Below are 12,814 nucleotides of genomic sequence, written 5' to 3'. Positions count from 1 at the left end.
TTGTCTGATAGAGGTTAAACCCTTGTCTTCCTTCCCAATGCTTGGAGCAAGATTTCGGCTTCTTCCAGGGAAAATCAGAGCAAAAAGGGAAAAATGGTGCTACTAATTTCCCACCCGTCCCACCAACATTTTGCATTGCTGCCCTTCAGAGCCTCAGTTGCCCTTTTGCCAACTGAAAAAATACTCATCAAAGTAACCGAAAACCCTCTCAAAGCCCCAGAACATCCAGTAATTCCCATTTCCAGTAATGGGAAAAACAAATGCTTTGGTTTCACCTGGGATGTGCTGAGGTAGTTACTGCCGTGCCTCTTTTCTATAGCACCGCATGACTTCATGGCCCAATTTTTCCCTAATTAAGAGTGTGTTTGGGAGTAAATGATACTCTAGAAATCACGCAGTTTAGAAATGCAGAACGTGGGTTGTCACAGCAAGGAATCGTGTGCACTGTTTGATCAATTGTGTAGTAACTCAGAGGATGTAAAAGGATGTAAAAGAATGTTTCCTCTTGTTTTGTCTCCTTCTAAATCTTTTCCAGTGGAAGATACACTTAGAAAAATATTAAAGCCTTGATCGACAGCTTGCTTAAAATACGATGGCTGCTTTTTCTTTTACTTCTCTGCTTAAACCACAGGTTTCTCCATTTTTCATCGTGACAAACGGAGCTTTCTTCATTACCGCCAGCATTCAGTGCCACAAGCTAAATCCGCTTTCATCTTTATCTCTTGGCTTCTGCGATGAGAATGCTGTGATGATGCGCTGGGAGATGCAGCAATTAACTCTACTCCAGGATTTAGCTCTGCCCTCGGTTGAGCGAGAGATGCTGCGGAAAGGTTGCCAGAGATGCAGATACGATCCTACATCCAGGTTTTTGCTGCATCCCTGCTGCTGCTGAGGGAGATATGGATCATAACCAGAATTATTGCCTGTCCCTGGGAAAGGAGGGGATGCTGAGAGATGTCGATTTGCAAGGGAGATGGATCTGGGCACCAGGTTTTTGTGCCGCCTCGGTGCCATGCGGCGGTGTCAAGACGCCCCGGTGATGCAGGGGGTGCGGGATTTTTCAGTTCTGGTGCCGATGCTGCTCTCATGGTGAGGTCTCTGTGGCGCAATGGACGAGCGCGCTGGACTTCTAATCCAGAGGTTCCGGGTTCGAGTCCCGGCAGAGATGATCTCCAGGCAGGTGTCTCTTTTATTTTATGCATGTTCCATCATAGATACCAATCCGTCACGTTTATAACACCCCTGAAGGCTTGAGAGGGGAGATAATGACTTTTCACGGCACCGTCTCTACTGCAGATGCTCATAACGGTTGTGTGTCACAGAATCACAGAGTGGTAGGGATTGGAAGGGACCTTGGAAGATCATCTAGTCCAATCCCCCTGCCAGAGCAGGAACACCTAGATCAGGTCACGCAGGAACTCATCGTATCATTGGATGTCAGCGAGCAGAGCCTGTCTCCATCCTCCTGACATTCCCTCTTTACATATTTATAAATATTAATAAGGTTGCCCCCAAGTCTCGTCTTCTGCAGGCCAAAGAGACCCAGCTCCCTCAGCCTTTCCCCATAAGGAAGATGCTCCACTCCCTTAATCATTCTCGTGCCTCTGTGCTGGACCCTCCCGAGCAGTTCCCTGTCCTTCTGGAACCGAGGGGCCCAGAACTGGATGCAATATTCCAGATGTGGTCTCACCAGGGCAGAGTAGAAGGGGAGGAGAACCTCTCTCAACCTACTAACCACCCCCCTTCTGATACAGGTATCTGGAAAGTTCATTGAACAACGCTGGTCCCAGTACCAACCCTTGAGGGACTCCACCAGATACAGGACTCCAGCTCGACTCCGTCCCATTGACCACAACCCTCTGGTTTCTTCCCTTCGGCCAGTTCACAGCCCACCTCACTACTCCTCCTACTAATTCCCCATGCTAGGAGCACTGGTGTACAGGCACCCCCCTTCTAAGGTGTGTTTCTTGCACCATATTCCCCTTTCCTCATTCCTTTTGGTAGTTCCTGAATGCCTTGATGTTTTTACCCCATTTGTTTCTCCCCAAACTGCTCATGGGCCCTATCTTTGATGCCTTGTTAAGAAAACTACTGTGCTTTCCAGTAGAAATCGGGTGGTCAGGAAGCGGTTTAGAGCCTCGCGTTGAGACTTCCTTTGATAGACACGGTCATTTGTTTCAAATGTAGGTCAACAAAAATGTAGGTCCGTGTTCTGAGTTCCCACCTCATAGAAATCCTTTGGAAGTGCTCTTGACTTTCATATTCTTATGCAGAAGATTTGTGTTTACTGGCAGCCACCTCCATAGCCCCATGGAAATTTATCATCCTACGTAGCAAATTGACTTCTTCTTTCACAGGTGTTCGAAGCCGTGAGTATATAATCTCACGTAAATAAATAATAAATAAATAATCGCTATAAGAAAACAGGGAGCTGCGTGCGGTTGTAGCTGGGGCTCGTAGTTGACTGGGTTTCAACGGGAGCTGATATCGGACTTTTCCAGGCTACCGCAGCATTTTTTTTGAGGTGACAACGTGCTGAAGGTTGAAGGAGGGACCAGAGAATGGTTGGGATAGAAGGGACCCCTACAGATCACCTCATGCCAGCCCCCAACCATTGACCCGAAAGCTTCAGAGAGCAGTTCCCACGGGGCTGTCGGAGATGTCGGATCCCGTCTGTGTGAGTGGCAGGGAAAGGTCCTTCTGACTTCTTCCCTTCCTTCCAAGTTTACAAATTCCTCATAGCAAGTCAGCCGGTGCCAAAAATCAGAATTAGCTTTTATTTTGTTGTCTGTCCTTCTGTGTCTGTCCTCTGCAGGGCTCTGGGAGGTGCTGAGGGGCTCCCTGCATCACACCTTATCTCATGGCTTCATTAATGAAGATGAGCTTCAAGGTCAGGGGTTGTGTTGGTGCTTTGGGTTGTGTGTTGAGTCTGCGTGTCCCAAAGCCAATGGTGCTCAAACGATAAAATCATAAAATCCAGGCAAAGACTGCAGGGCTAGCTTGGTCTGCACCTTGCTCTCGCATGTTTCGGGGCAGCTGTGCTGAAATGTGGCTTCCACAAGAAGCTGAGTGGTACCATGGGTCCCAAAACTGTCCCGTGCCTCTCACAACCCATTCAACATGATCCATCCAGGGGGCAAGCAGCAGAAACCTGCCTGTTTCTTTCCCATTGGTGTCTGACCTCCAGCACAGAGAAAGGGTCAAAGAAACTGCAAATACAACCTCAGAAGAGCTTGAGAATCCTGCCACTGGGTGACGGATGGACTCCAAGACACTGGAGAAGGACTGAAGCAAAAAGCCTTATGTGAAGAGGATCCATTGCAGCTCATTTTCTCTGGGGGAAAAAGAAATAAAGAAACGGGCAAACAAACAAACAAAAAAACAACAACAACAAACCAGCAAATGCAGACAGTCACCCAGGAGGACTGCAGTCTCCCTAGGGAGTAGAGGAGGCATCTCAGAGGGGCTGCATGAAGCAAGGGCTGGATGAGGCTGTGGTTTCAAGGGACAGAGTGAGCCCTGATTCTGCTATTAAGTGGGGTGTGGAGGGAAAAAAAATGTCATTCAGGACTGGACATCATAGCAACACAAAGGCTTCCGGTGAGTGGGGTTGGTTCTTTGCATAGGTGTGAAAAAACCAAACACTATTTCCTTCCTTTTTTCTCAGAAAAGCATCTCCACGCAGGGGACATCACGGTTGCCCTCTGCAAGGGGAAGAAGTCACCAAGCTCTGGACCCCCAGTCTGGGATGGCGGGGAGCAGAGCCCTGCTCCTCCTGGGTGAGTGCGACCGCAGGGGCTGGGGGCTGCTGGCATGGACGTGTGTCCCCAAAAAAGCCACAGGGACCCAGTGAGCATCAGCAAGGGCAAAGGTGATGTGGGGCGATGTGGAGGTGCTGGTGGGCGTCTCGGCGACCTGGCAGATCTTGCCAAGACTTTTCTTTTAGGATGGCTTTTAGGACGTCCAAGGGCAGGCTCACTCCTCTCTGTACAGGGGTGCTGCAGAATGCCTGGCAGATGCTTCCCAGGGGTGCTCATCCCTTCTTTTCCTCCTTTCAGCTCAAGTCCTCGGCCTTGCTGGTGAGTCCTGTTTGCTGGCAGGTTTCTGGTGAGAGCCCATGGGGCCCTGGGCAGTTCTTGCTGAAGAAGGTGGCAGGGACGTCCCCACACACAGCAGCAGGGCACGGCATGGTTTTGCTGTGCCTCCTCATGCTGCCTATCTTGAGGGGCCCCGAGCAGCACCAGCCACCAGCTCAGCCGACCCTCTGAAAGACAAAGCCCCCCAAAACCCCACCAACACCCTAGAAACCCTAGTCAGCAGCAAGGTCCTGCCTTCTTCCCCCATCCCAACCTCTGTGCTCAGGACTGGGGGCTCCCTGCCACACACAGCGATGTGCTGATCTGTCCTGCCCTCACGTCCCCTCCTGCCTGGACCTTTGCAGCCACAGAGATGGCTCTGCTAACCATGGACCCCCCCTGGAGCACGATATTTCGAGGAGAGAGCGTTACCCTGCGGTGCCGGGGCTCCCAGCCCTCCGGGCAGCAGCCCACAACCTGGTACCACAACGACAAGATCCTGGCACGCACGGACACGGACACGTACAGGATCACAAACGCCAGGCAGAAACAGACGGGCAGATACAAGTGCCAGAGCCCCGGCTCCGTGTCCAGCAACCCCATCACCTTGATCGTCTCCTACGGTGAGTGACATGACCTGGGGTGAGCCCTGCTCGCCCGTGCTCCACGGCTTCGCTCTGGGACAAACGCAGCTCCTGTAAGCATAAGGAAGACTACTGTTGGTGTTGGGGCACCACGAGCTGGGGTTTGGGGACTTTTGGCCTCCCTATCTCTGCACGATGCATCTCTTTTATAGAATCGTAGAGATTCTATATCGTAGAGTCTCTAGAATCGTAGAATCGTAGAATTCTCTTCTCCATGCTCAAGAGCCACAGCTCCCTCAGACTGCCTCCACAGGAGAGGTGTTCCAGCCCTTTGGCCATCCCTGTGGCCTCCTCTGGACTGGCCCTAATAGCTCCGTGTCCTTCTGGTGCTCCAGGTGGGGTCTCAGGATTGCAGAGCAGAGGGCACAGTCCCCTCCCTGCCCTGCTGCCCATGCTGCTTTTGGTTCAGCCCAGCATCAGGTTGGCTTTCTGGGCTGTGAGTGCACTTTGCTGGCTGATGTCAAGTGTTTCATCCACCGGTACCCCCAAGTCCTCTTTTGCAGGGCTGTTCTCACTGCATTCATCACCTGGTCCATGCTGATGTCTGGGACTACCCCAGTCCGGGTGCAGGACCTTCAGCAACTGCTCTTGGGGTCTCGTGCAGATTGGCTGATCCTCCAGGTCCCGTCTCATGCGGTGTTCGAGGGCGAGCTGCTGTGCATGCAGTGCCGGGGATGGGAGCCGGGGAGCATGACTTCAGTGCAGTATTTCAGGGACGGAGCAGACATCACCACCCGCTACGCCTCGGACAAGCAGCTCTGCATCCCCCGGGCTGAGACCCACCAGAGCGGCAGGTATCGCTGCACGGGACAGATGAACTCCTTCTTGTCAGTAATAAAAAGGGAATCTCAAGAGTTACATGTTTGTATCAGAGGTAAGAAATTCCTGGGAGTCCTTGGGCCTTCCATCTTCCCAGGGTCAGAGGGTGTGGAGCTCTGTATGATGGCTGAGCTAGGCCCATGCTACCAGTGCAGGAATTAACTCGAACCCCGTGCCCACAACCACAGAGACCTGGCCAGTTACATCCAACCCTGGCTCTGGGATGCTCCCTGCACCCGAATTGGGGTCTTGGTCCCGTGCAGCCTTGTTCTGGTGGGGTGGGATGACTGTCCCTTCCCTCTGGCATCTTGAGCAGCAGTGCAGCCCCAGAAGCTCCCTCCAAGGAGATGCCCCCTGACAGCTCCCAGGGAGGGTTTGTATATACCTTCCAATTCAAAAGAAAGAACAAAAACCCTCTTTCCTTTCCCCAGAGCTCTTCTCCTCCCCGGTGCTGAGAGTGGCCAGCTCAGCGGAGACCCTTGAGGGAAGCCCCCTCAACCTGAGCTGTGTCACGCACCTCAGCCCCCACAGCCCCCACACCATCCTCTGGTACCTCTTCTACCGAAACGGCACGGTCCTTCAAGGCCCCAAAACCTCCTCCAAGTACCACGTGCCGATGGTGGGGCTGGCGGACGCGGGCTCCTACTTCTGTGAGGTGCGGGCAGAGAACTCCAGCATATGGAAGCAGAGCGCCCAGGTCCCCATTGCTGTCAGAAGTGAGTGTCTGGGGGGCTGGGGACCGGTGGGGGTGCAGGCAGGGAAGGGCAGCCCCCCTGAGGGGGTCCCAGAGACGTGTGGAGGTTGTGGGGTTTGGCGTAAAGCCATGCCACTTTACAAAACCCCAGACTTCTCATGCCTGCAGCTACACGCTCAGCTGTCCACTGGTCCTGCTGCTGGCACAGTGTGGTTTCGGGGTTTTGTTTTCAGTTTCCCTTTGGGTATGACTTCTGTTCTCTCTCACGCTGCGTCTCCATCCTGTCTCATCTCTCTGGACCCCGGGACTTTCTCACCTCATGACGTGTTGAGGGCTCAGTCCTGTCATTTCCTTTGGCAGAAGTCTCCCTTTCAGTGTGGAGGCAGCCTGTCCTGCTCCAGGCCATCCACTGGGTTGGGTCGTCAACTGTTCGTCCCCCCCCACTCCCAATATCCTGAAAAACCTCAGTTATTGGGGCTGGGATTTTGCTGTCCCGCTGGCTTTGGTTCTTTCAACACCTGCTTCCCTAGCAGCGCTTCTTCCTTCTGCTTCCTGCCACCCAGCATTCCCAGTCATTCACTGTTTGGAAAAAAAAAAAAAAAAGCCCAGTTTCATTGGGAATGTCTATACTGGAAACCAGTATGTTTCCTCTCTCCCCCCCATCTCACAGGAGTCCCCATCTCAGGGGTGTCCCTGGACATGCAGCCCCATGAGGGGCAGGTGATGGAGGGGCAGCGCCTGGTGCTGAGCTGCTCGGTGGCTGCAGGCACGGGATCCATCTCCTTTTCCTGGCACCGAGAGGGCTCTGCAGAGGTTTTGGGAAAGGGCACCCGTTACGAGATCCTGTCAGCCCAGCGAGACGACGACGGGCAGTATTACTGCGTGGCCTCCAACGGGGATGTCCCAGCCCAGAGCCCACGGCTGCAGGTCACGGTTGTGGGTGAGTGGCATCGTGCAGGCTGAGCTGGGCACCACAGGGCTGGCATCAAGGGGACATTGCTGGGAGGAGGAGACCCAGGACTGCTCCCCAGAGGGCAGCACGAAAGGGGATGGCTACAGAAACAGGGATTTTGAGGGGCCTCCTACAGTAGGTTGGGCACCAGAGCTGATGGAAGAGCATTTGTAGAACATTTTATGGCCCGTAGCCATGCACCGGCTCCTGTCACGGTCAGAGCTGGTGGTAATGGCTGGAGAAAGCTTCAACCTGAGCTTTTCCACACGGGTTGGCACGACCTTCACGTGGCTGCACAAGGGGCAGGAGCAGAGCTGGTCCCAGCCCCACCTGTAAGGCCAGTCCTGTACACTGAGCCCAAGGAGCTGGGCTGCGCAGAACATTACCAGCACGTGGCCAGCGAGTGGCTCAGCCCCCAGAGAGTCTTCCAGCCACGTGCTGGTCCTCTCCGTATGAAAAGGAAGATGGTTTAATTGATATCTAGCAGTGCTGACGTCACCTAATGGCTTTTCTCTGTTCCTGAGTCCTTGCATTGGGCGCACAGGACTGGCTGAGGTCCAGATGGAGATATGAGTGTATTTGTGGTGCTGGTGGTAGAGCTGAGGGCTTAGTGCTGTAGCATGGCTAACAGAGGCTCCCTGTTTTTGGCTGGGTAATTCTCCGAAGTCCATGAATTCCAGCCTCAGGCCCACGTGGTGTTTCCAAGTTTACCTGAGTCCTCAGGGTGTGTTTGTTTCCCAGGTGTCTCCTCACTCTTCTACTGCCATATCAGAGCACCACTGCTGCTAGCAGCCTTGGGGTCCCTGCTGTCCGGGCTGGTTGCTGTCCACGTCCTCACTGCAGGGAGCAAAGACCCGAAAGGAGTGAAGCAGTGAGTGGGACTCCCCAAGAGACCACCTGCGTATGTATCAGATGCACACCAGGAAAGAATGCTTGTGGGGCACCTCAAACCCACAAGGGCACCATGGAAATCAGCCAAATGAGCGTCCCCACGGCCCTTCCCTGGCCTGCACTGTCCTTCAACGTATATTCACAGAGATGCTTCTGGTTTCCTGCATGTGCTGCCCAATAAAGCACTTCTGAGCGTGAAGATTTATGCTTGCCTGTGCGACTGCTGGTGGAGCACGACCTGTGTGCACGTGTATATGCGTGTGTGCAATTGCTGCTCACGCACATCACATCGCCCAGGGAAGTGTTTGCTCAAAGATGTGCTCTGTGTTTTTTGGACAGGGGGGAGTGGGGCAGGGGGCAGAGGAGAAATGAACCCGATCTGGGAGCCCTGATGCAATTCCACGTACAACAGCACTCTGCAACTTGTCCCTTTCCAAACAACCCTACAAGTAACCCTAACTGGAACACTGGGACGAACACAAAGTAGGACCCTAGACAACGGGTACGGTGCAACTTTCGCTCATCAAAAAGTGCTCCCAACAGAAGCCTTTGGGTACACCTCAACTCCCCTGGGAAGCCTTTATGCGACCCCACAGGACACAGGACTCTGCACCTTCTCTCTTTCAAAAGAACCCTAAGCGTATCCATGTCTGTAACAATCAATGTAAACCAACCCTAACCCTAATCATAGCCCTAAACCTAACCAAAACGCTAACCCTCACCCTAATGACCATAACCCTAAACGCAAACCTGACCCTAAAGCTAACCTAATCCCTAAACCCAACTCTAACCCTAAACCCAGCCCTAACCGGTATCTAACTCTGACGGTGGCTCTAACCCTAAAACTACTCCTAAACCTAACCCTATTATAACTCTAACCCTAATCCCCAAACAACCAATGACACTAATCCTAAACCGTGGAGCTAAAATAACACGCAGAGCTAATCCTAACCCTAGCCCTAACTCTAGACCTAACACTAACCCTAAACCAGTTGGGCATACGGCCCAACTCCATTTGAGGCCATGTGGCCGTATAATGCACACCACTCAACTCCATATTAGGTCATGTGCCCATATAATGCACACCACCCAACTCCATATAAGGTCATGCTGCCCATATAAGGCACACCACCAACTCCATATAAGGTCATGCTGCCCATATAAGGCATGCCACCAACTCCATATAAGGGCATGCTGCCCCACCCTCCATTGTGTGGTCACGCCGCGCACCCTATAAATACCAGGCGCACGGCCCCAACGGCCAGTAGCAGACGCTGTCTCTACACCGGTGCGACTGGTGCGACTGGCAGTAGACGCTACAGGGTCAGGGGCTGCTAGCCCTCGCAGACCCAGTGAAGGTGACCGACCGTCAGTGGCCAAGGGCCACAGCAGTCAGAGTTCACCCAATTCTTCCTGTACCCGTGGCCATGGTGCGGGACGTTGCAGGAAGGGGACCCACGGGGCCCAACCGCCCCGCGCCCCGACGGGGCCCGGCGCAGCTCGCTGGCAGCTCCGCGCAGCAGGAGGAGCGCAGGCTGGAGCTGCAGGCACTGCGTGCCAAACTGGAGGCCGAGCGCCTCCACAACCAGGAGCTGCGGCGCCACTTCGCCGCAGAGATTTCCAAAATGAAGGAGGCGGAGGAGAGGGAGCGGCAGCTGCTGGTGCAGCAGCTGCAGTGCGAGTGGGAGAGGCAGCAGGCCCTCGACGCGCAGCGGCTGCAGGAGCAGCAGCGGCAGCAGCGCGCCACCGAGACCCGGCGGATGCTGCGGTGGAAGGCGGCCGAGCTGCAGGCGGCGCAGGAGCTGCTGCAGAAGGAGCGCGACGCTGCCACGCACCAAGCGCGGGAGCTGCAGCGGCAGCTGGCCGAGGAGCTGCGGAGGCCCTGCAGGAGCAGCAGCGCGGCCCGCGCCAAGCTCCAGGCTGTCCTCAAGGAACTGAGCTGGGAGACAAATGGGGACCAGCCCGCCCGCATCCGCCAGCTCCAGCATGAGCTGGAGCTGGAGAAGAAGCTTTTCATCAAGTACATCGTGGCGGGCTTCGAGGACGAGCAAGAGGACGGCCAGGGAACCAAGGGCCGAGAAGGGTCCTTGGGCAAGGCAGAGCCAAAGACGCCAACACGGGCTCAGCCTGCCCAGGACGCACCTCAGCAGGGAGCCAAGGAAAGCTGTGGCTCCGAGAAGGGCAGCAGCCGCCGCCGCCCTGTGAAGGACGCTCACGTCCAGGTGAGGAGACAGGCTGGGGAAGCTGGGGGGGAGAAGGCTCCGGGGAGACCTTGGACTGGCCTAAGGTCCCTAGAGGGGGCTACGGGCAAGCTGGGGAGAGACTCTGTCAGGGAGTGCAGTGGGGGGCTCAGAGTAACGGCCTGAGGCAGAGGAGGGCACGTTTGGGTCAGGTATAAGGAAGAAATCCTTCCCCGGGAGGGCGGCGAGGCCATGGCGCAGGCTGGGGGGGGCCCCAAACCTGGCAGAGGCTGGAATGAGGTGGGCGTTGAGCTCCCTTCCAACCCAACCCTTTCTCTGATTTGGTGATTGCAGGTTCCAGAACCTTCCGACGAAGGCCAGGTGCTGCCAGGCACGCTCCAGTGGGTGCTGGAGCAGCACGCCCGCCTCCAGCGAGCCCTGAGCGGCCTGGAGAAGCAACGCCAGGCCCTGGAGGCAAAGAAATGCCTCCTGAGAGAGGCGAGAACCAAGAAAGAGCACCAGGAGCTCCAGATGCTCCAGGAAGCCAAAGAAAAACTGGTGCTGCTTACCGAGCAGCTGGAGGAGAAATGCAGATCCCTGCTGAAGACCATCCAGCAGGCCAGCAAGACTCCAGGGCCTCCTCCATCCAGCCAAAGCTCCGCTGAGGCACTGCCACCTTGTGAGAGTGCCCCCAGCCCGAGCGAGGAGGTGCTGCTTGCCCAGCTCACGCAGCTGAGCGAAGAAAAAAACCGACTGGAGGAAGAAAACTCTCGCCTCCGAAAGCAGCTGGACGCAGCCATGGAAGTCCAAGCTGAAAATGCTGACCTGAAGAAGCAGGTCGAGCAGATGGCAGAGGAGCAAAACTCTGCCCTGCAACAGGTCAGCGAGCTTCAGGCCCAGCTGCGAGAGGCAGAGTGCCAGCTGAAGGCGCTCAAGGAAATTGCAGATAGAGGGCCACAGCTGGAGAGAGAACACCTGGAGACACAGCTGGCGCTCCAGAAGAAAGAAGAGGAGCTCGAGAGCTTGGAGAGAGCTCAGGCGGAAGGCAAGAGGCAGCACGAGGAAGCCTCGCAAATGCTACGAGCCCAGGTGGCCGACCTGGAAGACCGGTGCCACCATCAAACCGGACAACTCGAGCTGCTCGCTGAGGAGCTGCAGCGGCTACAAAGCGAGCAATCCAGCCCTGCCACTACCCCTCTGCCTACCCACCCAGCCACCTCCGAATCCCAACCGGCAGAAGACAGCCCAGGACCCTGCCTGCCTGCAGAGGAGGGCGCTGCGGAAGAAAGCCAAGAAGCGGAAACTTGGCAGCAGCCCTTCGACCTGCAGGCTTCATTGGAACAAGGACCAGCAAGGATTCGGAAATTCCTGGCTCTGTACAGCTATGACCCTGCTGATAGTCCCAACGAGCATCCGGAGCTAGAGCTTCGCCTCACGGCAGGGCAGTTTGTTTATGTCATTGGGGACATGGATGAGGACGGCTGGTATATAGGAGAGCGGACAGACGGCAGTAGAGGCTTCGTCCCTTCCAATTTGGTGGAAGAAGTTTTCGACGACCTCAGCTTGACACCAGTGCTGCCAGAACTGGAGGATGTCCTTCTGGACACCGATGAGGGGGAGAGCTCCACTGACAGCAGCAGCAGCAGCAGCAGCATTGGGGAAGCCAGGGATGATATGGACAAAGAAAACTGTCCGGACATGATGGATAATTGGGCCATTGCAGAAGCCTTCCTGGAGGAGCTGCGTGACGTGCTACCAGAGGACGAAGAAACCTCCAGGGAAGGAAACGATGATTCCAGCGACCCCTTCTTTCTCTCACTCATGATGGAGGAGGAGAAAGATCAGGGTTGGGGTGCCAATGGCACCAAAAGTCAATAAAACTGTCAACACTAATGAGCCTGGCCTTGGTGATTCTTCTCCAGAAGGTTTATAGAAATGGAGAAGCACTTCTTTGCCCTGCAGGTCACTGCACGCTGGAACACGTTGGCAAGTGTTATAAATGAAGTCTCAACTCAATCTGAATTTTGTAATATTTATAAACCAAATATTTCTAAAAGGTATAAAAGATAAAAGGCAAGTAAACAGTGCTGGGTGTGCGGGCAGTCTACGCTCCACCAACACGCACACACGAACATCAAACATTCTAAATATACAGAACATTGCTTTACATACTAAACCCGAGTATGCCTATACATACGTACAATCAGGAAAGGTAATAAACAATCCTTTAAGTTCCATAACTTACTAAACTCAAGTACTCCTACACATATGTAAAATCAGAAAAGGTAACAAACAATCCTTTAAGTTCCATGACTTAACAGTTTCCATTTTCCATTCCTTTTCTTGTCTACAAATAAGTCTCCATTTTCCATTCCTTTTGAACGATATGTCTCGCTTTAAGTTGTCAAGCAACTCGGTCTTCGGGCCTTATGTATCCCGTTCTTCCCAGATCAAAGAAAAGCATATCCATCTCCTTTTCAAAGCCCTACCCTAACCCTAACCCCAAAAAGTGCCCCAGTAGGACCTGGGTCAAATCAATAGTGCCTGGGTCAAAAGGC

The 12,814-nt window shown here is 54.3% G+C and overlaps 1 protein-coding gene across 1 annotated transcript; it reads left to right on the top strand.

Moving 5' to 3' along the window:
- Nucleotides 1-4,449: 4,449 nt before the first annotated feature.
- On the top strand, nucleotides 4,450-8,060 carry LOC311219975 (Fc receptor-like protein 3; the record flags this gene model as incomplete). The annotated part of the gene is made up of 5 exons (XM_084303330.1): nucleotides 4,450-4,699; nucleotides 5,325-5,594; nucleotides 5,971-6,255; nucleotides 6,904-7,173; nucleotides 7,927-8,060. The coding sequence occupies 5 exons, from the start codon at nucleotides 4,450-4,452 to the stop codon at nucleotides 8,058-8,060; spliced, it is 1,209 nt and encodes a 402-aa protein (XP_084159456.1).
- Nucleotides 8,061-12,814: the final 4,754 nt, after the last annotated feature.

The sequence above is a fragment of the Netta rufina genome (genome assembly GCF_964035555.1).
Source record: "Netta rufina genome assembly, chromosome: 29".
Classification (NCBI taxonomy): domain Eukaryota; kingdom Metazoa; phylum Chordata; class Aves; order Anseriformes; family Anatidae; genus Netta; species Netta rufina.
This window is presented reverse-complemented; position numbering and strand designations above follow the sequence as displayed.